This window comes from Phascolarctos cinereus, unplaced genomic scaffold, assembly GCF_003287225.1.
Source record: "Phascolarctos cinereus isolate Bilbo 61053 unplaced genomic scaffold, phaCin_HiC Scaffold_4;HRSCAF=312, whole genome shotgun sequence".
Lineage (NCBI taxonomy): Eukaryota > Metazoa > Chordata > Mammalia > Diprotodontia > Phascolarctidae > Phascolarctos > Phascolarctos cinereus.
Genome location: NW_027555847.1, coordinates 75022907 through 75048870, shown reverse-complemented (window position 1 = coordinate 75048870; position 25964 = coordinate 75022907). Strand labels below are relative to the sequence as shown.

General features: G+C 36.5%; 1 protein-coding gene across 1 annotated transcript in view; it reads left to right on the top strand.

The window, feature by feature from the left end:
• The window catches only part of SPMIP7 (sperm microtubule inner protein 7), a 77212-nt gene that overhangs the window by 31704 nt on the left and 19544 nt on the right, over positions 1 to 25964 (top strand). The window contains exons 3-7 of the mRNA XM_020981329.1: positions 1379 to 1458; positions 7111 to 7249; positions 8833 to 8900; positions 11717 to 11758; positions 12606 to 12713. Of these exons, the coding sequence (XP_020836988.1) occupies positions 1379 to 1458; positions 7111 to 7249; positions 8833 to 8900; positions 11717 to 11758; positions 12606 to 12713 (437 nt within the window). The remainder of the gene's footprint in view (positions 1 to 1378; positions 1459 to 7110; positions 7250 to 8832; positions 8901 to 11716; positions 11759 to 12605; positions 12714 to 25964) is intronic.

The window sequence follows — 25964 nt, the reverse complement described above, 5'->3', positions numbered from 1 at the left end:
TACAGGATGTCCAATTTGGAAGCTGGTCTCAGTGCCACTTGGGAAAAGCCAATTTCATCCCTCCGGGATGGTGGCAGCAGCAGGGCCTGGCGCTCCTCTCGGGGCGGATGACACCGGGGTGAATCCCCCAGGGGCCCGGTGCTCCGAAAGAAGCCGCTCACCCTCACCGCTGGCCGCCGAGACGTCTGCGTGCGCGCTCCCCCCAAAGGATTATTTTGTAGAAATAGAAAAAATAATAAAATTTATATGCAGATAAAAAAAAAAAGGTCGAGAAACAAGGAAAAAGGAGGAATGAAAAACTCTAGCAGTCCCAGATCTCAAACTGTACTACAAATGAAGTAATTCTCAAAATGATTTGTGCTGGTTAAATAATAGAAATTGATAAGTGCACAACACTTAGGTGCACAACATAAAGAAGCAAATCTATCTGGTACCTTAGTATTCAATAAACAAAAAGACCAGCAACTGAATTAAGGATTCACTATTTCATAAAAACTGCTAGGAAAACTGGAGAGCAATATGAAAGAAATTAAATTTAGACCAATGCCTCATACCTAAACTAGTCTCTAAATGGAAACATTACCTAAATATAAAAGATCACATCATAAACAAATTAAAGAAACATGGAAGAAATTACTTATCAGATCTGTGGATAAAGAAAAGTTCAAGACCAAACAAAAGACAGGAAAATTTTAGAAGATAAGATGATTAATTTTGATTGCACAAAATTTTGATTTTTGCATAAACAAATTCAATAAAGCTAAGATTCAAAGGGAAACAACTAGGGGGAAAAAATTGCAACAAATATCCTTGATAAAGTTTTCTTTTCCAAGATATGTAGGGTATTCCAAAAGTCTTAGTGTAGTTTTAAATTGAAATATAAACCTTCTGTTTGGCTTCTTAAAGCCTTTTTCTTAGCCTGGCCCCTTTCTTCCTATGTAGTCTTCTCAAATCTGTGATTCCAAGTTACCATCCCATCTCAGCAAGGTATCCTACAAACTAACCTCTCTATGATATAAAAACCTTATCATTTCCTGCATGGATTTTTTTCTGTGTGTTTGATATGGTCCAACTCTTTGCCTCGTTTATTGTCATCTTCAGTGCCCTTTATATTTATTTACATATCACGTCAGAGACTGATGTGTCCCAGTCCAGAAGTGTTGCTCCCAATATCATTAATGATGAAAAGAATTTGTTATAGAAATGCCAACAGATTTGTTCCATCTGTCATCAGTTTAGTGAGATGTCAAGTGCTTTGCAAACTTGAAAGCTTATATAAATGTTAGCTATTTTAATAAAGCTAGTCAGTGAATCTGAAAGTGTAGCAACTCACACCCAACGTATTTTGATGTCATTCTTTGCTTCTTATTTCCCAAAGAGTGAAGAAGGCAGAGCTCCAGCATGGGTGAGTGAGGAACAGAAAGTAATGGAATCATTCTACAAGTCCAGTACACAAAAGTGAGCAGTTCTTTTTTCTGTCATAGAATTTTTGACATATTTAAAAATACATTCTAGTGGATAGGACACTGGACTTGGAGTCAGTAATAACTAGGTTCAAAGCTCTGGCCTTCACTTTCCTTATCTGTCAAGTGAGGGAGTTAAACTTGACAGCCTCTACGTTCTCCTCCATCCCTATGACTATGATCCCAGAAAAATCTTTATTTCTATTTTGGTAGCTGAATACTTGAGAAATATATAAGTTGTTTCATTTTGGATTTAGAAGTTGACTTATAATACAAAGAGAAGCAGAATAGGGTCTTTAGAGAACTGGAGTTGGAGGCAGGAAGACCAACTTCAAATTCAAATTCAGGTTCAAATTCCACCATAGAGCTATGTAATTTCAGTCTGGCCACTCAACCTCCCTGAACCTCAACTTCCTGTAAAACTGGAGTAGCTACTTCTTAGGTTCTTGTAAGGATCAAATGAGGTGACATTCATAAGGTGCTTTGTAGACTTTTAAAGACAACATAAAGGCCAGCTGCTGTAAGTGCCAAACAGTTTTGGTTTCTTTCAGTAGTGCTGGGTGACATAAAGTTTATAAATTCCTTTGCTATAATATTCCCTATTCATTTTTGGAGGCAGCTAGGTGGTGCAGTAGAATGAGCACCAAGCCTAGAGTCAGGAAGATTCCTCTTCCTGAGTGCAAATCCAGCCTCAGACACTTACTAGCTGTGTAACCTGGGCAAGTCTCTTAATCCTGTTTGCCTCAGTTTTCTTATCTGTAAAATGAGCTAGAGAAGGAAATGGCAAACCACTGCAGTATCTTTGCCAAGAAAACCCCAAATGGGGTCACAAAGAGTAGGACATGACTGAAACAACTGAAAACAAAAATTCATTTTGGGGGAAATTAACACCCTGGTAACAGTATGAGAAATGTTTTGCTCAATTCCCTGTTTTTAAATCAGAAAATAATCACCTTTATAAAATGTGGAAATGTTACTTAGCAATTTAGCATCTAGTAATATATACAAAATGATCCTAAGGAACTTCTTAAAAAGTACAACTTTAAATGTAGAAGGCTGCCTCACCATTATTGGAAATCCCATAAATTCTTTCTGAAAATAAAAGAGATTCTCAAAACTGACTCAGCTCTCAAATTTAGATGTATACCTTTGTGACACTCCAACAGATTTCTTCAAGTACAAGGTGGTCAACAAATTAAATTAGAAAATCTAACACTTCTGCATTTAAGAACTTTTTTGAGTGGGGCTCAATATTTTGTGGAAACAGGTTTTTAAACATGTTCAGTGAGCAATGATTTGTTTAATACAGTAACATTCCTGTAATGGATGTAAAGCCATGAGCAACCTTTAGGAAGAATTCGTGGGAACAATACAATATTGAAATCTTTCTTATTGAAGAATTGTCTTCTTAATATCAGGCCAAGAAATTTTTACTTTGTTTTTTCCTCAGAAGAAAAAAATATTAACTTCAAAGAAAAAAAATTATAAATCTGCAAATGTTAGCTTCTGGAGGACAGAGGCTATTTAATATTTGTCTGTATGTTCCCCATTCCAGTCACAGTGCCTAGCAGATGATAGGTATTGATATGAATGTCATTGTTAATTGATTAATAAGAACTCTTTTGCTTGTTTCTTTTGTTTTGTTTTGTTTTTCTTTCTTGGTATTCCCAGGGCTGAGTACAGGGCCTGGCATATAGTAAAGTGTTTAATAAATGCTTACTGACTTTACTTGAATCTTTAAAATTATGTCAAAGAGGAGGCTTTATACTGTTAATAGTGTTTTTCTTGAGTTGTTTTGAAGCCTTGAAAGCTAGCATGGTCTAGAGTCAGAGGACCTGGGTTTGATTTCCAGCTCTCCCACTTTTTACATCTCTAGGAATAATACCTAGATTGTCTTAGAGACCCGCTGTGAAGGAAAGCAATCTCTAAACCCTAAATAGCTATATAAATTTATGCTATTAGTAGTGTTGTAGGCTTTTCATTAGTAGATTCTTGCCCCTAAAAAAAAGGTACTTGATAACATTCTGAAGCTCACTTAGAGAAAAGCTGACTTTTCAGAAAACACTACAGAAAGATGGTGCTTTTTACTTTCTTACCCCTTTATCAAAATATTTTCCAAAACTTTTTTTTTTAAACTTTAAGAAGTTTGTTGAAAACTTTACTCACAAGGCAGAGCCAAGATGGCAGAGAAAAGGCAGGGACTTGCCTGAGCTCTCCTGAATTCCTCTCCAAATAACTTTAACTAATGCCTCAAAACAAATTCTGAAGCAGCAGAACCCATAAAAGGACAAAGTGCAACAATTTCCCAGCCCAAGACAACTTGGAAAGTCAGCAAGAAAGGCCTGTCCCACAGGGATAAAAGCAGAGTGCAGTCCAGGGCAAACTCGGAGTAGACCTGGGGAATGGCTGAATCAGCTATGGCAGAGGTTGCTTCCACAGGAGTCAGACAGGAGTCAGAAGGAAAATACAGGGGTCCCTTTGCTGACACCAGGGGCAGGACTCTACTGCATCACCCATACTCAGATCCCTGTCTTGGTCTTGGATGGGTCGCAGGCCCAGGGTGAGGAGGAATACTAGCACACCAGAGCTTGGGACCCTGGGGGAGCAGGGACCCTGGTCACAGTTTCAAAGTAGAAAAGAGTACTTGTGGTCACTCGCAGATCAGAGCACAGGCCAGAAGAGGAGTAAACACACCTCTCCTTAGATCACACCACCTTAGAAGAAGTGAAAACTTATGGGTCCCTAAGATTAACTCTGAAAACCCTGAATCTTAGGAAAGTGCCCTTCTGATCCCAGAAGCAGAGCCTTGCTTTAGCATGGAGTCAGAAGTCAAGAAATAGCCTGGAAAATGGACAAACAGAAAAAAAATGGACTATAAAAAGTTACTACTGTGACCAGGAAGATCAAAACACACTCAGAAGAAGACAGCAAAGTCAAAACTGCCACACCCAAAGCTTCAAAAAAAAAATATGAATTGGTTTCAGGCCATGGACAAGCTCAAAAAGGATGTTAAAAATCAAGCAAGAAAGGTAGAGGAAAAAATGGGAAGAGAAATGAGAGTGATGCAAAAAAAAAAAATCCTAAAAAAAGGCCAACAGCTTGGTAAAAGAGGCACACACACCAAAAAAAAAAAATACTGAAGAAAATAATACCTTAAAAAAACAGAATAGGCCAAATGATAAAAGAGGTACAAAAATCCAATTAAGAGAAAAATGCCTTGAAAAGCAGAATTGGCCAAATGGAAAAAGATATATGAAAATCCATTAAAGACAAGTCCTTAAAAAGCAGAATTGACCAAATGGGGGGGGGAAGGTACAAAAATCCACTGAATAAAAAACCTCATTAAAAAGTAGAGTTGGCCAAATGGAAAAGGAGGTACAAAAGCTCACTGAATAAAATAATTCCTTAAAAATTTAAATTGGGCAAGTGGAAGCTAATGACTTTATGAGACATCAAGAAACAATAAAACAAAATCAAAAGAATGAAAAAAAACCAAAAGAAAATGTGAAATATCTCATTGGAAAAACAATTGACCTTGAAAATAGATTCAGAGAAGATAATTTTTTAAAAATTATTTTACTAGCTAAATGCCATGATCAAAAAAATAAGAGCTTAGACATCATCTTTAAAGAAATTATCAAGGAAAACTGCCCCAATATTCTAGAACCAGAGGGTAAAATAGAAATTGAAAGAATCCGCTGATCACCTCCTGAAAAAGATCCCAAAATGAATTATAGCAAAATTCCAGAGCTCCCAGGTCAAGGAGAAGAATTGCAAGCAGCCAGAAAAAAAAAAACAATTCAAATATCATGGAATAATAGTCAAAATATCACAGGTTTTTGCAGTGTCTGCATTAAAGGATCAGAGTGCTTAGAATATGATTTCCAGAGGTTAAAAGAGCTAGGATTACAACCAAAAAGCACACACCCAGCAAAACTGAGCATAATCCTTCAGAGGAAAAATAGATATTCAGTGAAATAGAAGACTTAAAAATATTCTTGATGAAAAGACCAGAGCTGAATAGAAATTTTGACTTTCAACCAAAACTGAAGAGAAGCACAAAAGTAAACAGGAAAGGGAAATCATAAAGATTTCAATAGAGTTAAACTGTTTACATTCCTACATGGGAAGATGATGTTTATAACTCCTAAAACCTTTCTTATAATTAGGGCAGTAAGAAGGAGTATATATAGACAGAGGGCATGGGTTTAAGTTGAATGTGATGGGATGATTGTTAAAAAATAAAATAAAGCTAAGGATTAAGAAAGAAAAATGCACTGGGAGAAGGGGAAATGAAGAGGTAGAATGGGGTAAATTATCTGACATAAAAGAGGTACAAAAGAGTTTTTACAGTGGAAGGGAAGATGGGGAAGTGGAAGAGAGGAGTGAGTGAACCTTACTCTCATCAGAATTGGCTCAAAGAAGGAATAACATCCCAACTCAGTTGAGTATAGAAATCGATCTTCCCCTCTAGGAATGTAGGAGGGAAAAGGGATAAGAGAAGAGGAGTGTGGTAGAAGGGGGGCAGATTGGGGTAGGTGAAAGACAAGGCAAAAATACTTTTGAGGATGGACCAGAAAGAAGGAGAGAGAGAAAAGCAGGATAAACAGAGGGAAAATAGGGTGAAGGGAAATACACAGTAATGATAAGTGTGAAAAAAAATTACAGCAAATTTCTCTGATAAATACCTCTTTTCTCAAGTATATAGAGAATTTTATCAAATTTATGAAAGTAAGAGTCATTCCTCAGCTGATAGTCAAAGGATATGAACAGGCAGTTTTCAAAGTAATGAAAGCTATCTATCAACATATGAAAAATGTCCTAAATTAGTATTTATTAAAGAAATTCAAATCAAAACAACTCTGAGCTACCACTTCACACCCATCAAATTGGCTAATATGACAGAAGAGAAAAGTGATAAATGTAGGGGATGTGGGAAAATTGAGACACTAATGCCCTGTTGGAGGAGTTGTGAACTGATTCAACCCTACTAGAGAGCAATTTGAACCTATGGCTAAGGGGCTACTCTTTGACTCAGCAATTCTACTACTATGTCTTTATCCCAAAGAGATAAAAAACAAAAAAGGAAAGGATATATATATATATATATATATATATATATATATATATATATATATATATATATATATATATATGTATATATATAGGTCCACAAAGTACAATGATCAATTTATGAATGACTTATCTATTCTTAGCAACACAGTGATCCAAGACAATTTCAAAGGCCTTATGATTAAAAATACTATCTATCTTCAGAGAAAAGAATTGATGGAGTCTGAATGCAGATCAAAGCATACTTTTTCTTTACTTTCTTTATTTTTCTTATTTCTTTTTATTGGGTAGGGTGTCTATGTTTTCTTTCACAACATAACTAGCTTGGAAATATGATTGCACCTAAGAGGGTGGTGTGCTTTTTTTAGGGATCAGGAAAGCACTGAGGCAAAGGAAATTTTATGGTCTTCTCCCCCAGGGGACCTGGGTTTCGAAGGGACCCTGGAAAGCAAGGAAAAGTGGTTTTCCTAAACCTAAAATAGGTTTGCTTTATTATGCCGAATTGTATTACATGTACTGAATACAATTGTCAACTCTTGGATCAAAAATTATCCCTATTTTGTCTATGACAAAGAGCATATGAAGCAGTTCCACTGGATCAGATGTATCCACCAAAGCTTGACCCACCACTAACAACGTTTGAAAAGAAGGCTGATCCAGTTTCACAGTGTTTTACACTGAAAAGATATGAATGGGTGCCATCAATAAGTCAGGTCAGTGAATTTTTCTCAGCAAGTTTCTTTTTGTTGTTATTCAAATGCAGCACAATAAGTGTGTCCAGGGCATAATAGTTCATCCATTTCCATGTTCACCTTGATCAAAGGAAATAGTAAATTAATTAAATGATTAGTAACATTAAAGGATGTGAAGCTAATACATTTTGTAAACACTGACCCAATTGTTCTAGAACTCCATGCTAAAAGCATTTATATTTTTTTAAAATTTGTTTTTAACTTTTTAGAACATATGAAACTATTTGTTTCTAACTCAATCTATAATGATTTCACTGAGTGCCTGTGACTAAAGGCAAGTACAAGAAGAGTTCTAGAATGACAAATGGGTCTTTAAACTGGTCTCGAACTGCATTTTACTATGCTCAAGTAAGTGACCTGCATAGGTTTGATAATTCTCCAGTAAAATTTCATGCCAAGTTGGTTTTTTGGTGTTTCCTTTTTTGCCACTGGATTTTTTATTTCATTGGCATTGAGAACTGTAGAGGAGAAACTCCCTCTATGAATGTAGATGGCAACTCTTTTTGAGACTGTTTAATTTTAGAGAATTGCTTGGGACCCTAAAAGGTTTAGTGACTTCACCAGAATCACACATCTGGGTCATTGTCACCATGAGGCCAGATCTCTGACCACTATGTTGTGCTGCTACTTAAGTTAATATGACTTGATAGAACCACTCCTCACCCCTGCCTCCACCCCAATAGAATATAAACTCTTTGGAGACCCAAACTACTTCATTTTTATGTCTCTAGCACCTGGCACAGTGCCCACACTTAGTAGGAACTTAATGAACATTTGTCAAATTGAACTTATTTCATATGCTCTAAAGACACAGCACTTCCTTGAAGCAGACCTGCATTCTTAGGGTCTCAGAGTAGATTCAAGCCCTTTGGTTAGGGTTATCCCGGGGTCACCCCTCAAACTGCAATTACTTGTTGCCAATCTAATATTGTAACCATCCTGAGCAGGGCATACACCTTAATTCAAGGAATTTCTTCTATACTACAGAGTGCTGGACACAAACAAACATTCTTTAAAATCTGTACCATTAAAAAAAAAAAGAACTGTCTAAATTTTTTGTTTTATTGAAATTATATTGATTGAAATAAATGGAACACAACTAGGGCTCCAGAGTATTTTTATAACAGCCCCTTTGCCACCATTGTTTCAGAACATTTGTTTCTGACTGTTTAAAAAACCAAAATTTTTTTTGATTCCAGTTGCCATTTAAGTAAGGTCCACAATACATCTCATCTCGATCGTTTTCTCTAATTAGAAGCAAATAGATGAGATAGGAGAAAAATGTGAGCTAAATAAATAAACCTAAATATTATCATGTAGAAACTAAGTCAAATAAGCAAGGACATGTGGAAATATTAGAAACACTTTTGAGAACCTTTCATTTGCATTATGGACTTTAACTAAAGTTCAAAACTCCACTATTTCTATTGTTTGCCGTAAACTGTTACTGTCAAATTGTGTTGCTTAAACATGTGTCAAAAACTGGAAAATGCAAATGATTTATCAACTACTTTTTCTCCCACTCATTCTGAGAATTGTTTTAGTTTGTCGGAGGCCTCTGGGACAGATTTCAAACAAGATCCTTCACATCACCACAAAGACCAATTAATTAGTAAGTTTCACTTTTTTGTACTTGTTGTCAGATTCAGCCATACTTTTTATTAATGACAGTCCAATTACCCATTCTATATATCAGATTATTGATAATTAATAATATTATTAATAATATTTTTTCATTCATTCAGTGTTGGGAGACATATCACCTAGTAGACAGAATTCTAGGAGTGATCTCCAAGAACTGGTTCTAGCAGTTTCTGACTGCTTACCATGCACTTCAGTGGGAACAATAATCAAGTCCATTCCCCTTCCCTTTTTAATTTTTTTAAGGTATCTTAACATAAAGCTGGGATTGACTTGAGATATGATATACCCAGAATTGAGCAACCAAGTCACCGTCCCATTTCTTCTTGGAGTTAAACAAAGGGAACTTCCTCTCTTCTATTGATATTTTAATATTTTCTCAATGGAAAAGGTTGAGTACTAGCACCAATCACTTTCAGGTGGAGATAGGGGAGATGATAATGTAAACAAGAAAAGAGTTAATATGTTTTGAGTTGAAACCTTTAATCCATCCCCCCAAAAATGTGTTTTTGTCCTAGACCAATCATTTTCCTTAATTTTAAAAGATAATATTTTATAATCGTTTTTCGTTAGAAAAGGTTTATCCCAGGTAGTCTGGGAAAGGTTTTAGAGGACAATATTTTTTCTTAGTATTTCTTAGTATTTCTCAGTATTTTCAGTTTTACCAAAAATGTAGTTTCAAATATGCTTTCACAGTACCATTGAGAAACACAATATACATTATAGCCTAGAAGTGAAAAATATATAGCTTCAAGGAAATATCCTCTAGTTGCCCCTAAGCTTAAAAGGGGTGGGGGAGGGTGTTAAAAAAAAAAAAAGAGAAAATAATCATACCCAAACCAATTGCTTATTAATGTGACAAGTATCCAACTGTCATCAGTTAGGACCAGTGGGACCTGGTTTTGCAACAGGAACTTGATATGGGTGAAGGGAATCTATCCTGCAGACACATTGTCAAGTGCCAGACATTCCATACTTCCTTATTACTTTCCTGTCTATTTTGTTAACCCCTCCCCTTTCTCCTTCCCCTTACTACACCCTCACACAGAGGTTAACATTCAGTCAGAACTCAAGTTCACAGTTAAATAATTTTGATTAATTTGACTAATTAGTTAAAAGCATGATAAAATTAAGAAACAGCAGATATTATATATATATATATATATATATATATATATATATATATAATATATATATATATATATATATATATATATATATATATATATATATATATATATATATATCACAGAATATAATACTCCAGTCACTTCCAAGCTCTAACTCTCAGAGCAAAATTTCCCTTTCCCTTTGAAGTTCACTTTCATTCTCTTCATATCCATTATCTTTTCCCAAAAACCGTTCCCTCTTCCTAACTTCCCTGTTACTGTGGAGGGTACCACCAACCTCCCAGTCACCCAGGATGTCACACTAGATGTTATCCTTGACTCTTCACTCTCAACCCCCTATCCAGTTAGCTGCCAAATTGTGCCCCTTCATGACATCTCATATATTACCCCTTTTCTCCTTGACACTGCCACCACTCTGGTGTAGCCTCTCATCACCTCATCCCTAGATTATTGCAGTGGCCTACTGGTTGGTCTGCCTGTCATAAGTCTCTCCCCATTCCTGCCAATCCTCCCCTCAGCCATCAAAATGATCTTCCAAGGATAAAATATAAATTTTCTGTTTGGTTTTTAAAACCTTTCATACCCTGGCTCCTTTTGACCTTCCCAGTGTTCCACATTACTCCCTTCCATGTACTCTGCAATCTATTTCTTACGTGTTCCTCCCACAAGGAATTCCAGATGGTCAAAAATTAATTATCAGGTAGCCTTCCTGTACAGGCAACTGGTGCAGTGAATTGCACACCAGGCCTGGAGTCAGGAAGACTCATCTTCCTGAGTTCAAATCTGGCCTTAGACACTTACTAGCTATGTGACCCTGTGTAGGTCACTTACCCTGTTTGCCTCAGTTCCTCATATGTAAAATAAGCTGGAAAAGGAAATGGCAAACTACTCCAGTATCTATGCCAAGAAAACCCCAAATGGGGTTACAAAGAGTAGAACGTGACTGAAACAAGTACTCCTGTAGCCTCCTCCGTACAATTTGTGCTGGTTAACAGTTCACAATAAGTAGCTGTCTGTGTCTTACTGTGGCTGGACAAGTGTGAAGTATGTAGACAGAAGTGAGGTAGGTTATGGTAAAGTGAGGTGGGAAAGGGGATTAAGTAAAGCCTTCAGAGTGAGGAGATGGAAGCAGCACTTGGGCAGATGGTAGAATATGGAGAACATGGAGCAGGGTCTTAAATTGGGAATTCAAACCAGAAGCAGAGTAAGTAAAGTATACAAGAGAAGTCACAATGGGTCAGTGGGGAACAAGGCGTCATCAGGAGTTCCAAGGCTTGCATCAATAGGAGCAGCAGCTGTGGTAGGTTGAGACAACTTGTAAAATGGTTTTCTGGACATATATGGTGTACCAATGGAGCTTGCTTATCATGTGCTATTCATTGATGGGGAAGGGCTCCTGAAGTCTGATTCTTCCCTTTATGGTAGGTTCTAGGGATCAGAATAGGCTAGGGCTAAAGCCCTAAGAGAATCTTCAGGAACTGGTTTGGATGATAGTAGAATGTTCCCTGGACTAATTAAAGAAAGTTTCCCCCCAAATCTGTTATTCCTGAGGTTAGAGAAGGGAGGGTCAGGCTGGTTAGAAGTACTAGTTTTACCTGGGGCCCTAATGGTTATTAAGTTCTTATCTCTAAATTGATTACCTCTTCCTATTTCCTAGTGTGAGCCCAAGTACTCGAACCCAATATATTCCTCTTTACACGTAAGTAACATGTTCTATTATTGTGCAACTTCTATCAAAATGATAGTTGGCCTCAGTTCCCTTTTGCCGTATTTATAAGTCGTTGATAAAACAAGCTGAGCTTCTCTAAATGGTTTAGCACAGTGTGTGGCCCATAGTAGGCACTTAATAAATGCCAATTAATTGACTACTCACAAGCCCAGATAATTCACTGTAATATTATTAGCTCTAGTACATGACTTCTATGAGGCATTATGGAATTGATGAGCTGGGAAGAACTCTTGTAATCATTTTAACCACCCTGTCATTCAGATGGATTAACCAAGGCCCGCTTTGACTAAAGTAAGAGGAGTAAGGCCAGAGCGTAGCCCAAAAGTTCATCTCAGAGTTAATTTCCATTCACAAAACAGTGATTCAGCACCTACTATGAGAGCTTTCCTATTTTCCTGAAACTGATCACTTCACAGAATTAGATCCAATAAATGGTCAAGGACCTATGATTTCAGAAATAGACACTGGTCATATATGTTTCTGCAGAGCTAGCATACTACCATGGAAAGAGTTCTGAGTTTGGAGTCAAAGGATCTGTCTTCAAATTCTAGCTCTGCTCCTTATTTTGTGCCCTTGGGTAAATCACTTCATCTCTCTCCTCTTCAGTTCCTCATCTGTAAAATGAGAAAGTTAGATTAGATGACTTTCATACTTTCTTTCATGCCTAAACTTATGATCCTAAATGGATACTATGGCATGAGGATCTTGGCATTTACCCTTTGAGGCCATCTTAATAAATGGACTATTGAACTTGGAAAGTAGTTCTACTACCCTTCTCACTTTTCTTATAAATAATTTATTTCTTTCAATGAAACAGTGGTTATGTTGAATCATCAAACCCGGATGACAGAGATGATCCTGATGGTGACCTTAAATCTTTGGGCAAGCCTCGGACCTCAAGGATACTTTATACACCTACAAGCCGGTAAGCTGTATTTATCAAATAGGTATTCATTAATGATGGAAATTAATGGTTAACTTAGTTACAAAAAAAAGAAAAATGGCTCTGTTGCTGAGGAAGACATGTACATGCAGAGTACTGAATTTGGAAATTTTGGTACAGACATTGTAATTCCATTGCAATAGACAACTCCTGATGACAAAACCCCATCTATCAATATACCTGCTCTGCAAGTTATGGTCTTATGAGAGTCACTTGGAGGCATTGAGAGTTTAAGTGATTTGCCCAGGGTCACAGAGCTTATATGGGTCAGAGACAAGGTTTGAACCAAGACCATCTGCACTCTGAATTCTCTCCATCTCCTATGCCACCCTTTCTCTTAGAATTTAGAATTAAGGGATCTATATTCAAATCATAGCTCTATTTAGTACATATATTGCCATAGACACTTATTCTCTTGGAAACTCATTTTTTTTTTAATTTAGGCAATTGGGGTTAAGTGACTTGCCCAGGGTCACACAGCTAGTAAGTGTCAAGTGTTTAGTCTTAGGCAGGATTTGAACTCAGTTCCTCCTGACTTCAGGGCCGGTGCTTTATCCACTGCACCACCTAGCTGTCCCCTTGGAAACTCATTTCTATAATCTGTAAAGTGAAAAGGAGCTCCGCCAAGAGATCTCAAAAATTCTCTTAAATGTAAAATTCACAATCATTTATACCTATATGAGAACTATTTTAAAAAATATGACATTGCAAAAGAATGCTGCTGATCAGATGAGGGAATTTGGTGAGATTAGTTAGTGCAACTTTATCTCTGTTACCAGAAAAACAACTCAAAATACTATGCTGGTGGGGGAGGAAGGTCATCCGAAGAATAGTATCCATAAGATGTGGGAAAATTGGAACACTAACGCATTGTTGGTGGAGTTGTGAACTGATCCAACCATTTGGAGAGCAATTTGGAACTATACCCAAAGGGCTATCAAAATGTGCATATCCTTTGACCCAGCAATACTACTTCTAGGTCTGTATCCCAAAGAAATCATAAAAATGGGAAAAGGACCCACATGTACAAAAATATTTATAGCAACTCTTTTTATGGTGGCCAAGAATTGGAAATTGAGGGGATGCCCATCAACTGGGGAATGGCTGAACAAGTTGTGGTATATGAATGTCGTGGAATACTATTGTGCCATAAGAAATGATGAGCAGGCGGACTTCAGAAAAGCCTAGAAAGACTTATATGAACCGATGCTGAGTGAAGTGAGCAGAAACGGAGAACATAGTATATAGTTACAGCTACATTGTACAATAACTGACTTTGATAGACTTGGCTCTTCACAGCAATGCAAGGATCAAAGACGACTCCAAAAGAGTCATGATGGGAAAATGCTGTCCATATCCAGAGAAAGAACTATGGAGTCTGAATGCAGATAAAAGCATACTATTTACTCTCTTTTTTTGTTGTTTTGTTTTGTTTCTTCTTTCTCATGGTCGCTCCCATTGGTTCTAATTCTTCTATACAACATGACTAATATGTTTAATATGGATGTATAAGTAGAGCCTATATCAGATTGCATGCCATCTTGGGGAGGGGGAGGGAAGGAGGAAGTGGGAGAAAATGTAAAACTCAAAAGCTTATGGAAATGAATGTTGAAAACTAAAAATAAATGAATTAGTTTAAAAAAAAGAATGATGTCCATAATGATATTTTTGCATGTGAAGAATATTGTCTTGGCTAGTGTGGTGAAATCAATGAATGAAATCTAGATGAGGCCCTATAATAATCATTTCAACATAAAAATTTGCTTATGATATCACCCTTTATGTCTAAATCATGTACCCATTTGACCTTATCTTAGTGTTTAGTGTGAGTTGTTGGTCTATATTAATTTGTGCCATATTGTTTTTCAGTTTTCCCAGCAATTTTTGTCATGTAGTGAGTTTTTGTCCCAATGGCTTGTATCTTTGCATTTATCAAACACTAGATTACTATGGTCATTTACTCCTGTTTATAGTGTATCTAATCTATTCCACTGATCTACCATTCTATTTTTTAGCCAGTACCAGATTGTTTTGATGATTACCACTTTGTAATACAGCTTGAGATCTGGTACTGCTAGGCCACCATCCTTCACATTTTTTTTCATTGATTATTTTGATATTCTTTGTTCTTCTAGATGAATATTGTTGTTATTTTTTCTACCTCTATAAAATATATTTTGGTAGTTTGATTGGTATGGCACTGAATAAGTAAATCCATTTAGATAGAATTGTAATTTTTATTATACTGGCTCAGATTCTCATGAGCAATTAATATTTCTCCAGTTGTTTAAATCTGACTTTATCTGTGTGAAAAGTGTTTTGCAATTTTGTTCACATAGCTCTTGGATTTGTCTTGGCAGGTAGATGTCCAAGTATTTTATATTGTCTATAGCTATTTTAAAATGGAATTTCTCTTTCTACCTCTTGCTGCTGAATTTTGTTGGTAATATATAGAAAAGCTGATAATTTAAGTGGGTTTGTTTTATATCCTGCAACTTTGCTGAAGTTGTTAGTTATTTCAGTTAGTTTTTTAGTTGACTCTCTAGGGTTCTCTAAGTATCACATTATCTTCAAAGAGGGATAGTTTTGTTTCTTCATAGCCTATTCTAATTCCTTCAGTTTCCTTTACTTCTCTTATTGCTATGGCTAACATTTCAAGCACAATGCTGAGCAAAAGTGGTGATAATGGGCATCACTGATTCACCCCGATCTTATTGGGAAGGCTTCTAGCTTATTCCCCAATACAGATGATGCTTACTGATGGTTACTGATGGTACTGGGATGAACCATTTCCATTTCTGATTTGCTACAGATCTGCTACAAAATTACAATCTATTTAGCATTTATATGCTTTATACTAATGATTATTAGTACTGTTAGACTATTACAATAGTGCCTTAATTGGTCTCCCTGCCTCAAGTCCCTGCCCATTCTACCTCATTTTTCATAAAGTCACCTGCGATTTCACTTAATTGAAGATTCAGCCATTCACTCTCCTTACTCAACAAACTCCAATGACTTCCTACTACCTGTAGGATAAAATAGAAACCCCTCTGTTTGGCTTTTCCTGGCCCTATTGTATTTTTCCAGACTCACTATGTACCTGCTGTCCTATTTGCATCCAACAGTCCAACCAAATCCACCTTTTCATTCTTCCTCATACACAGAACTCCATCTGCCATCTCAGCACCTTTACACCGATCATCCTCCATGCCTGGAATGCACTCTCCCCTCACCTCTACCTCAAAATTCCTCTCTTTCTTCAAGACACTGCTCAAACATCATCTTCTATAGGAAGCCTATCTGGATCCCCCAATTATTAATGCCCTCTCTTCCTACCTACCTCAATTTTTTTTGTATTTCTCTGTTATTTACTTATTAATGCATTTGTGGCACATAGTTGGCACATAATAAATGGTTGTTGATTGACTAATGATTATCACTGAGCATTTTGGAGCTTTGAAGAACTACAAAATAATGACTAAAGGAAAACATGTAACTTACTTGAAAAAAGTATTCATTCAACATATAATAAGAGTAAGGAAGGTGTCTCATGTTAGAGAAATAGATTACAGCCATTCATAGAACATTAAAAGAGTTGTCAAAAAATGTGCATCTGACTGTCAGCTCTAATACTGATTTTCTACTTGACATAAATACTAAATTGGTAGGCATCTGGTCTTGTACAAAGATCTTTGTATTCTTTATAGCACCTAATACTGCCTTCCCTCCACATGGCAGATATTCAGTATAGATTTTTGATTTGATGAATTTTTTCACATAACTACCTGTTAGTCTTGATGGTAAGAGTATTTTATGGAGCAGGAGAAAAAGATACCTATGCCAGATGGGCCAAACTGCCACCTTCTCCTTAATTACCACAACCCTCAGACCCCACTAGGAACATGGACCCTGCTCCCAAAAGCCCCAGGAATACCAGTGCCACCATTCTTGCTTCCAGCTTATCCTGGAAGCCATTCTCCATAGGAACATCCCTTGAAGAGGTACAAATACTTGGCAGCTGCCCCTGCAGGCGCTATAGTGCCTCTCTCCTGGAAGCCCCCACTACAGAAGAAGTGTAAAAGAAAGTCCTCCATTCCAAAGTCTTTGTTATCGTCAGAAACATATGTATGTTATAAACCAGAAACAGAGAGGATTTTATCAGTGGATGTTGTTCTTCCTTCATTTTGAAGAGGACCAGTGACATCATGAGTGATGTCTTGAATTGCACGTGAATTGGATTTAAGTGAGGCAGAACTGTGCAGTCATCAACCTCACTCTCTCTTCCTAAGTCATCCAAGTCCAGTGGCAGGACAAAAGTCAAGACAACCGGTGATGGCCCAGGATGTACGATGACCTTGGTGTCTTTGATACCTGACCACGCTCTAAGCACTCCACAGCACCTGCTTCAGCCACCTTCATGGATGTTGGAACAGATATTTCTCATCAGCCCATTCGGCCAGGGAAATCTTCACATTCTTGAGATAAACATCCCCCCTAATTCATTGACAGGTTTGACGCCTGTCAGTTACCCTCAACCTGGGTTAGCCATCTGCCAAGATAGTTTACCATAGTGTGGCCCCTGTGCATGCTACAATTTCTTGGAGCCACAGGTGAAAAGTGGGTACCAAAGGTGGATGAGCAGCCCTCAAAAATAAGCTCAGCAAGCCTTCACACTAGAGGTGCTAGTCTTCCCTGAGCACCTTATACACCCCTACCAGTGTATTATTATTTATTAATATCTGCTTTGCCTCTGTACCCTAAGGACCACTGGGCCTTTCCATCTGACTTGCTGCTGAAACTTCCTGTGTTGTTTTCCTGTGTTAGAATAAGCGTCTTGAGAGCAGGGATTATCTTAGTTTTTGCACCCACAGTACTTACCACAAAGGCCATAATACATTTTTTAAAATTCGTTCATCATGTATTCGTTCATTAGAGGTGACTCTGATACTAGACAGGGACAATATGGCACAGAGAATAGAGTTTTGGTCTCAAAGTCAGGAAGACCTGGGTTCGAGCCCTTCCTTCTGACATATGTAATATATGGGACCCTGGGCAAGTGTCCGAGGCAACCTTCTAAGGCTATATAGATTAGAGAGGATCTGCATTGGTGGAGCTTTCACCCCAGAAATTGTCTTTACTTATGACATCACAGGTCTGGGACTTCAAACCTCACCCCCACCCCCCAAGACTTTAGAATACATTGTCAGAATATACTTCTATAAAAATTTTTAAAAGAGGACAATATAATTTCATGCATCTGTGGAAAGAAATTGCTTTTTCAACTGCAGGATATTAGATTGGAAGTATGCTATGAATGCTTAAAATTATGATAATTGTTTTCTTTTAAAAAGTTTAAAATGTATTGTTTTCCTGGTAGCTTTCCTATCATGTGACTTATTGGCTCAACTTATTTGATTTAGATTAATTTGGATACAACTGTATATTTTTTTAAATTCTAGAAAGGATATATAAATATATGTATGTGCACATATACATATATATATGTGTATGTATATATACATACATATATATATATATATGCACATACACATTACTCACAAAAATTTTCATCCTTTCATAAAGGCAATTACTTTCAAGGAATATGTTGATTCGTACCCATTTTAAAGCTGCGTATGGCAATCTGCCATATATAAATATTCAAGATACATAGAAATTGAGTGTTTTTCCCCTCACACATCTTAATTTTAAGAAGAAAATAAAATTAATATCTGGCCTGTGTACAATACAGAAGCATTACAGATCGATAGTTCTCAAATTCATTCTTGCTAAAGAATTAAGCACTGATAAATTCACTCCTCTAAGCCATTTTAGTTATTAAAATGACAGCATTTCTAGGGCCACTCAGATATTAAATGCTCTGGAAATAATTTAATATTCAAATTTAACATCATTCAATTATGTTATCAACCTGACAATACATTATTTTAAAAGAACAATGTTAAATTCTTTGTGGATTATATTTGGAAACAGAGTACAGTCCTGAATATGTTAAATGTGTGATTATCAAGTTTGGGCACTAGATGTCCTCCAAGGTTGCAAAGTTTCCTTAAAAAAAATACCTTTTCTTTTCTTTATTGGTATGTTTCTTTACTCTGGAAATTTGATCTTGACATAATGCATTTTCATGATTTCTTCTCAAACTCTTCCTAAGAAGTCAATTGATTAATATTGCTTATGTATTTGTAATAAAATTGGTCTCAGATTTCTCACTACAGTGTATTAGGGTGGGGCTGACTCAGCCAGTTCTAGCCAGCCTATTACTGTCAAGAAAATTGATGGCTTTGACTAACTAGCTCGTCTTGTTTCTGTCTAACTCCTTTTTTTTTAAAGTGGTTCACATTTAGTTATTGGATTCACTATATTCTCTAAAGTAAGAACCATTTAACAATTCCCCTGAAAATAGTCGTGCTTTTTAAAAGATGCCTGGTCATCACTGCACACATTCACAAGATCTTAAAGTTTCAAAGACCCTCAGAGGACATCCCTTCAAAACTGTTCCCAGCCAGTACCCTGGCACCTAGTTCATCTGGGCCTGACAACATGGACTCGCTGAGGGCACTTAAGTGCCTTTTTACTGCCACTGCACTTTCCTTCTGTCTCATTTCCCCATTGAACATTTTTGTTCTATCCTGTCCAAAAATTGTTCTCCTTGGTAGAGAAAACAGAGGCAAAATAAGAGTTCATTGGAAATAAAAATGTGAACAATGGAGTAACATAACAAACAAAAAACAACTAACAAATGGGATTTTAGGCTTTTTGTTTTAAAGATACATTGCCCAGGATGAGGGGTGTGTGTGTGTGTGTGTGTGTGTGTGTGTACATATACATATATATGAATATCGTCCCATTATCTTCTGCCCACATCTAGAGATACATCTGGTTGGATTGTATCCTAAGTAATGTGTTCAGTTGTTAGTGCCACATTCTAGGAAGGGCACTAATAAACTAGTATGCATTCAGACTAGGGCAGACATGATACTGAGAGGATCAGATGCTGTACCACATCAGAATGTAATCATATAAGTGAGGGTGTTTATTCTAGAAAAAATAACTCTAAAGGGAGACCTAATAACTTACTGTTTCATAGAAGCATGATTAGGCATATTTTTTTTCCATGATCTTACTTAAACCAAAGTAGCAACCTTATCCCTTTTTTGACTTCCCCCTTGCCCATGACAGAGCTAAAACAAAACACCTTTTTCATTATACTTAACATTCACCATCAGCCTCAGCTCATTATGAGCTTTGATTCACCTGATACTGTTATGGGACTATGCCCCTCTCTCTAATTCACCTCAGTTACCACCCATTGCCATTTCTTCTTTTGTATGTAGTTTTTAAAAATCCAAGTGGATCAATGAGTTTTCCATCCATGTCTGCTTCTTAAGGCAGCTCCCCTTTGCCTCTTCCTCATAATCATTTGTGTTTGTGCTCTTAAAATTTTGTTCTGGAGAGCATGCCATCCCTCCTGGATTGAATTTTAGACAATGAGAAGGGACTCTTTCTTTGTACTCTTTGAAATCTGTTCTCTGTAAAATCTAAGGTGCACTTCAGATTTAAGTCTGGCTTTTCTCCTTCTTTGTTGTTCAGTCTTTTTTCAATCATATCTGACTCTTCATTACCCCATTTGAGGTTTTCTTGGCAAAGATGTTAGAGTAGTTTGCCATTTTCTTCTCCAGCTCATTTTGTTTAAGTGACTTGCCCAGGGTCACACAGCTAGTAAGTGAGGCAGGATTTGAATTTATGAAGATAACTCTTCTTGACTCCAGGCCTGACACTTTATCTATTGCACCACCTATTATCTATTACAAATTTCAAGATGCATGATTTTTTCCTTCCAAATTTCCCATTATTTGTACTTTGACAATCAATAATGACCTCGACATTATTTAGTATGGATTTTCTGGTTCAAGCAAGGTGGCAGAGACAGAACTTGCAGATCTGGATTCTCATATCATCTGCATGAATAGAATCCAAAATGCCTACAAAGAAAAGTTTTAAAAAAAAGAAAAGAGGAAGGGAAAGGAGATACAACCAGATATCCTCATAAGATAAGGATAAGCATCTCAAAAAAGGAAAAGGAAGAAACAAGGAAATGAGCAAGCAGAAAAGCTGCAGTATGATGAACACATATTATAGGTTAAAGATCCCAAGAAGTCACTGGAAAGTGAAAATAACTAATTACAACAGGTCCAGAAACAAGGCCCGTAATGACATATTAAATTATATTAAAAATTCTTTAAAAGGAAATGAAATGAGGATTTGGCATCAATTTTTAAAAAAAAAAGATTTGATATCTGTAATGAGGGGTTAATTATCGGAAACAAAGACATAATAAGACTAAATCATGAAGATGGCAGTAGAAAACTTGAATAAAAGCATGGAATGAATGAGAAAACACTGCTTTGGAAGGCAGAAATGAGAGAGCAAGTAGCAAAACAAGATAAAAGGACACTTCTGCTAAAAAAAGGTATGAAAACGGTACAAGCTAATATTGATAGAACCATTGGGGAGAGCATAGGGGACTCAAAATATGCAAAGAAGAGCTTAAATGCTATTTTCTAGTAAATTTTACTTTATTTGTTTTAATCAGGCAAAACTTGCCTTCTTACCCTCCTACTCCAAGTCCCCCTCCTGGCCCCTGCCCTAATTGAAAACATAAGAACAACAAAAACCATTATATTCGTATATAGTTATCAAAACAAATTTCTGTATTGGCCATGCCAAAAAAAAATTGTCTCAAGCTACATTCTGAGTCCTTCATCTCTTTACTATGAGATAGGTAATATGTTTTATCATCGGTCATGTACTCTGATAAGAAATTGGCACAATAGTATTCCATAACATTTATGCATAACAACTTGTTCAACCATTCCCCAATCTATGGGTACCCTCTCATATTACCATTTTTTGCCACCTCAGAGAACTGTACATATTTTTATGTGTCCTTAGAGCTTGTTTTTCTTAGGAGTCATTCTCTTAATCTATCCTCCCTCAAATACCCCCTGCCCACTTTGTCTGTCCCTTTCTCTTTCTCTGTTGAGTGAAATATATTTCTATACCCAAATTTTTTAACACTTCAGATGAGAGTGAAGTTCAAGTGCCAGCCATTCCCGCCAATCCATTCTTTCTTGATAGTATAGATGTCTACTCAGACATCTTGACTATGTGAGATCATTTCCCCTAAACTTTCCTTTTTCTTCTCTCCCACTTCCCTCACGGTGTTCCTCTTCCCCTCTCCATTCTTAAGATTATCCAGACATAACAGAACCACTCCCAGGCCTTGTCTAATTGTATTCCCTTTATCAAGCTTGATGATGATAGGGTTCAGAGGAGAAACATATGTCATCTCCCCATATTTGACTGTAAACAGTTTCATTCGTGTTTACCTTTTTATGTTCTCTTAACTCTGGTGTTTGAACTTCAGATTTTCTATTTGCATCTCCGTTCTTTTCATTAGCAATGTTTGGAAGTCCTTTATTTTGTCTAAGATCTATTCAGTCTGAAGCATTAGGCTCAGTTTTTCTGGCTAAGTTATTCGTGGGTAAGAGCTCATATTCTTTGCCTTCTGGCAAAGTCTTTGCCTTGTATTCCAAGTTCTCTGCTCCTTTATGGTGATAGCTGCTAAATTATGTGTGAGGCCGACTATGGAGCCTTAGTACTGGAATTCTTTCCTGGCTATTTGAAGTATTTTTGATTTGACCTTAAACTCTGAATTTGGCTATACTATTCCTGGAAGTTTTCATTTGAGGGTTTCTTACAGGAGGTAACTGTTTGATTCTTTCTATTTCCATTTCATCCTCTAGTTCTACAAGATCTATCTGGGCAATTTTCTTTTAAGATTTCTTGAAATAGAATGTCTAAGCCCTTCTTTTAGGTGTGGTATTCAGATAGTGTAATGATTTTTAATTTTTTTCCTCCTCAGTCTATTTTCTAGGTCATTTGTTTTGGCTATGAAATACATTAAGTTTTCTTCTATTGCTTTAGTTTGGTGTTGTTGTTGGGTTGTTGTTTCTTCTACTTTGTTTTAATATTTATTGTTTCATGGAGTCATTGGCTTCTATTTGGCTTGTTCTAATTTTCAGAGTTTATTGCTTGAGCAATTTTGCACCTTTTGTTACAAGTTGTTAATTCCTTTTCCAATTCTTTGTTCCATAACACTCATTTCTTTTCCATTTTTTCCTCATGTGTTCATTTATTTAAAAAAATATTTTAACCCTTTCTTAACTTCTCATCTCTTCAAGGAATTATCACTGGATTTTTGTGTGGCCTATGTTTTTCTCTGAGGCTTTGCTTATAGGTGTTAGTAATACTCTTCTTCTGGGTTTTGTTCTTGAGCTTTCCTGCCACCAGACTAGCTCTTTATGTTGGAATTCTTTTTTTGTTTGCTCATTCTTCTAAGCTACTTCCTGACTTTGGACCAGTCAGGAAGGGCAGGGCTCCGCAGCACTTCCGGAGGAAAGGTCTAGTCCTGTGGTTGCTTTCTGGGAGTGATACATTTTCTAGGATTTCAGGGTCAGGCTAGGGGCCTGAAAGCTTTCAGTGCTGCCAAAATTATCCAGTCCAGGTCAGTCTGATTGCCATCCCACAGCCTGAACCCTGCTAGTTCCAGAACTGGGTTTGGGTCTGAACCAGTGTAGACTGTTGCTGGCTTCATCCCCTACCACCCGGCTGGCATATTCTATTGGTTCTGAATAATAATCTTTTCTTTGGCCCAGGATTCCTGTCCTGGTTATTGCTCTCCAGGTTTGTTTGCAAGCTAAAAATAAGACTCTGTCCTGAGCCTGGGGTCTGAACCCCATTACTGCTGATGCTGGCTTCTAGACTTCCTCCTTTGTTGATGCACCACTTACCTACCCAGGAATGACAACCCTATGCACAATTTCCCTTCTCAGTGCATCTTGCCTCTGTGCCCACTGAAGAGTGGGTGATAAGGCTGCCAATTTGCACCTGTCCCTGTTGCAGTGCCCTTGTATGGCTCTGAGGGACATAAATCTGGGCCCTCTTCTCGCCCTGATGCACCATCTCCCCCTGGGTGCATGTTTCTGGCCCACCCCAGTCCACAGACCTCTCTGTCTATCTCCCTGTGGAGACCTGGGCTGGAAAAATGACTCACTGCTAATTTTTCTTGCTTTCCCCATCAGGATTTGATCACATATATACATAATACTGAACACTAATAGATTGAATTTCCCTAAAGAAACAAAATGGGTTGCAAATGGAATGAAAATGGAAAACTCAACAATAGGTTGCCTACATAGAAAACACACCTATGACAGAAAGATACTCTATCCTTCTTTTAGACCATTTAAATTGAGATGTTGGGGAGAGGAGGAAATTATGCATCAGCTGATTACAGAGAATTAGAAGTTACTGTTATGACTTCAGGGTTGGAAGTGCTCTAAGGGAGAGAAGCTTGAAACTATATCTTGATTAAAAGAACCATTAACAGCAAAATAATATCTGCATTGATTGCATACAAATCAAATAGCACAACACCTAACTTTTTACAGAAAAAATTAATTGAATTGCCAAAAGATCTAAAACGAAAAACATTATAGTGGAAGAATTCAGCACCTTATTTTTAGAATACATCAGTAAGTCAATAAGAAAGGTAAATAAGAAAAATCACACGATTGAATAAAATGCTGGGAAATTATATATTATAGTTATATGTAATGAACTAAATGGGTTATTTGAGAATTTACTTTTTATTCAAAAGGTACAGAACATTTAAAAATTGATCACATGGAGTGAGGAATAAAGTAGAAAAGGAGAAATTTTAAGCACCACTTTTGTAAATGATAATTTAATTAAAATAGTAGTTTATATGATAGATATAATCAAAAGATACAGACTGAATGGAAAGCCAAAGGAATGACTAGGTAAAAGACAACATAATGTAGAAACAAAAACAATTATACTAAAAATAACAATATTAACACTCAACTCAATTGTGGTCCCGTTGACTTCGGTAGTCCCTTCAGTGATGTTACAGTTTTGCAGCTAAACATTAACCAAACAGAATCAAAAGTGATTTCACCATCTGTCTTATACATGTCCTGCCCCTACTACAATATGGGCAATTTTTCAGTGGTTTTCCTTCTTTTTTAGAAAAGATAGTTTCCCACATTGTCTTCTAAATATATATATATATATATATATATATATATACACACACACACACACATATGTATATGTGTGTATATATATGTATATATTTATATGTGTATATATACATATGTATATGTGTGTATATATGTATATGTTTATATGTGTATATATACATGTGTATATGTGTGTATATATGTATATATTTATGTGTATATATACATATGTATATGTGTGTATATATATTTATATGTGTATATATTATATATATATATATATACACAGATATTTACTTTCTAGTACTTCAAAGTATCTCATATTTGTTTCGCTTTTTTATGATTTATGTGGGATGGATAGATATACTATCTGAATATTCTAGATTAGTGGTTTTCAAAGTGTAGTCCCTAGAAATTCCTGAGATCCTTTCAGGGGTCCATGAGGAGAAAACTTGTTTCTAATACTGTAAATATCAAGAGATATAACTCACATAAACAAAACCTCTTTGGGAATCCTCAATAATTTTTAACTATTGAGAGGTCCTGAGACAAAAATGTTTGAGAATTGCTATTCTAGATGGAAATATCATAGCATAAATGAAATAAGTAACTTGCACAAGGCAACATATGAAATCTGTCCATGGCACTGCTTAGATTATGGGTGTTTTGTTTCTTTCATTCATCATATCTTAGGTTGGAGAATAATGAATAATGAGGACGTTAGCAATAAGAAGAATGTGAAAACCTTATGATAATATAACACTATCATATTTTTGAAGCATTTTCATATCTATTTTATTTTACTTATACTCCTCGCAAAAATCTTGTGAAGTAGGTATGAATAGGTATGATTATTTCTGTTTTACCAAGGCAATAGCTGAGTCAGAGAGGTTAAATAACTTCCCTAAGGTCCCACAGCAGAACCAGAAGAGAGCCTAGCTATCTTGATTCTTAGCTCGATTCTGTTTTCAATAGTTCATACCTCCCTAAGGAGAGCAGCAAGTTACAAGTCAAGCTGACATATCTGTGCCTGTTAAAGAAGTTTCAATAGCTTCTTCTTGCCTCTAGGATAAAATATGAGTTCCTCAACTTGCTGTTTAAA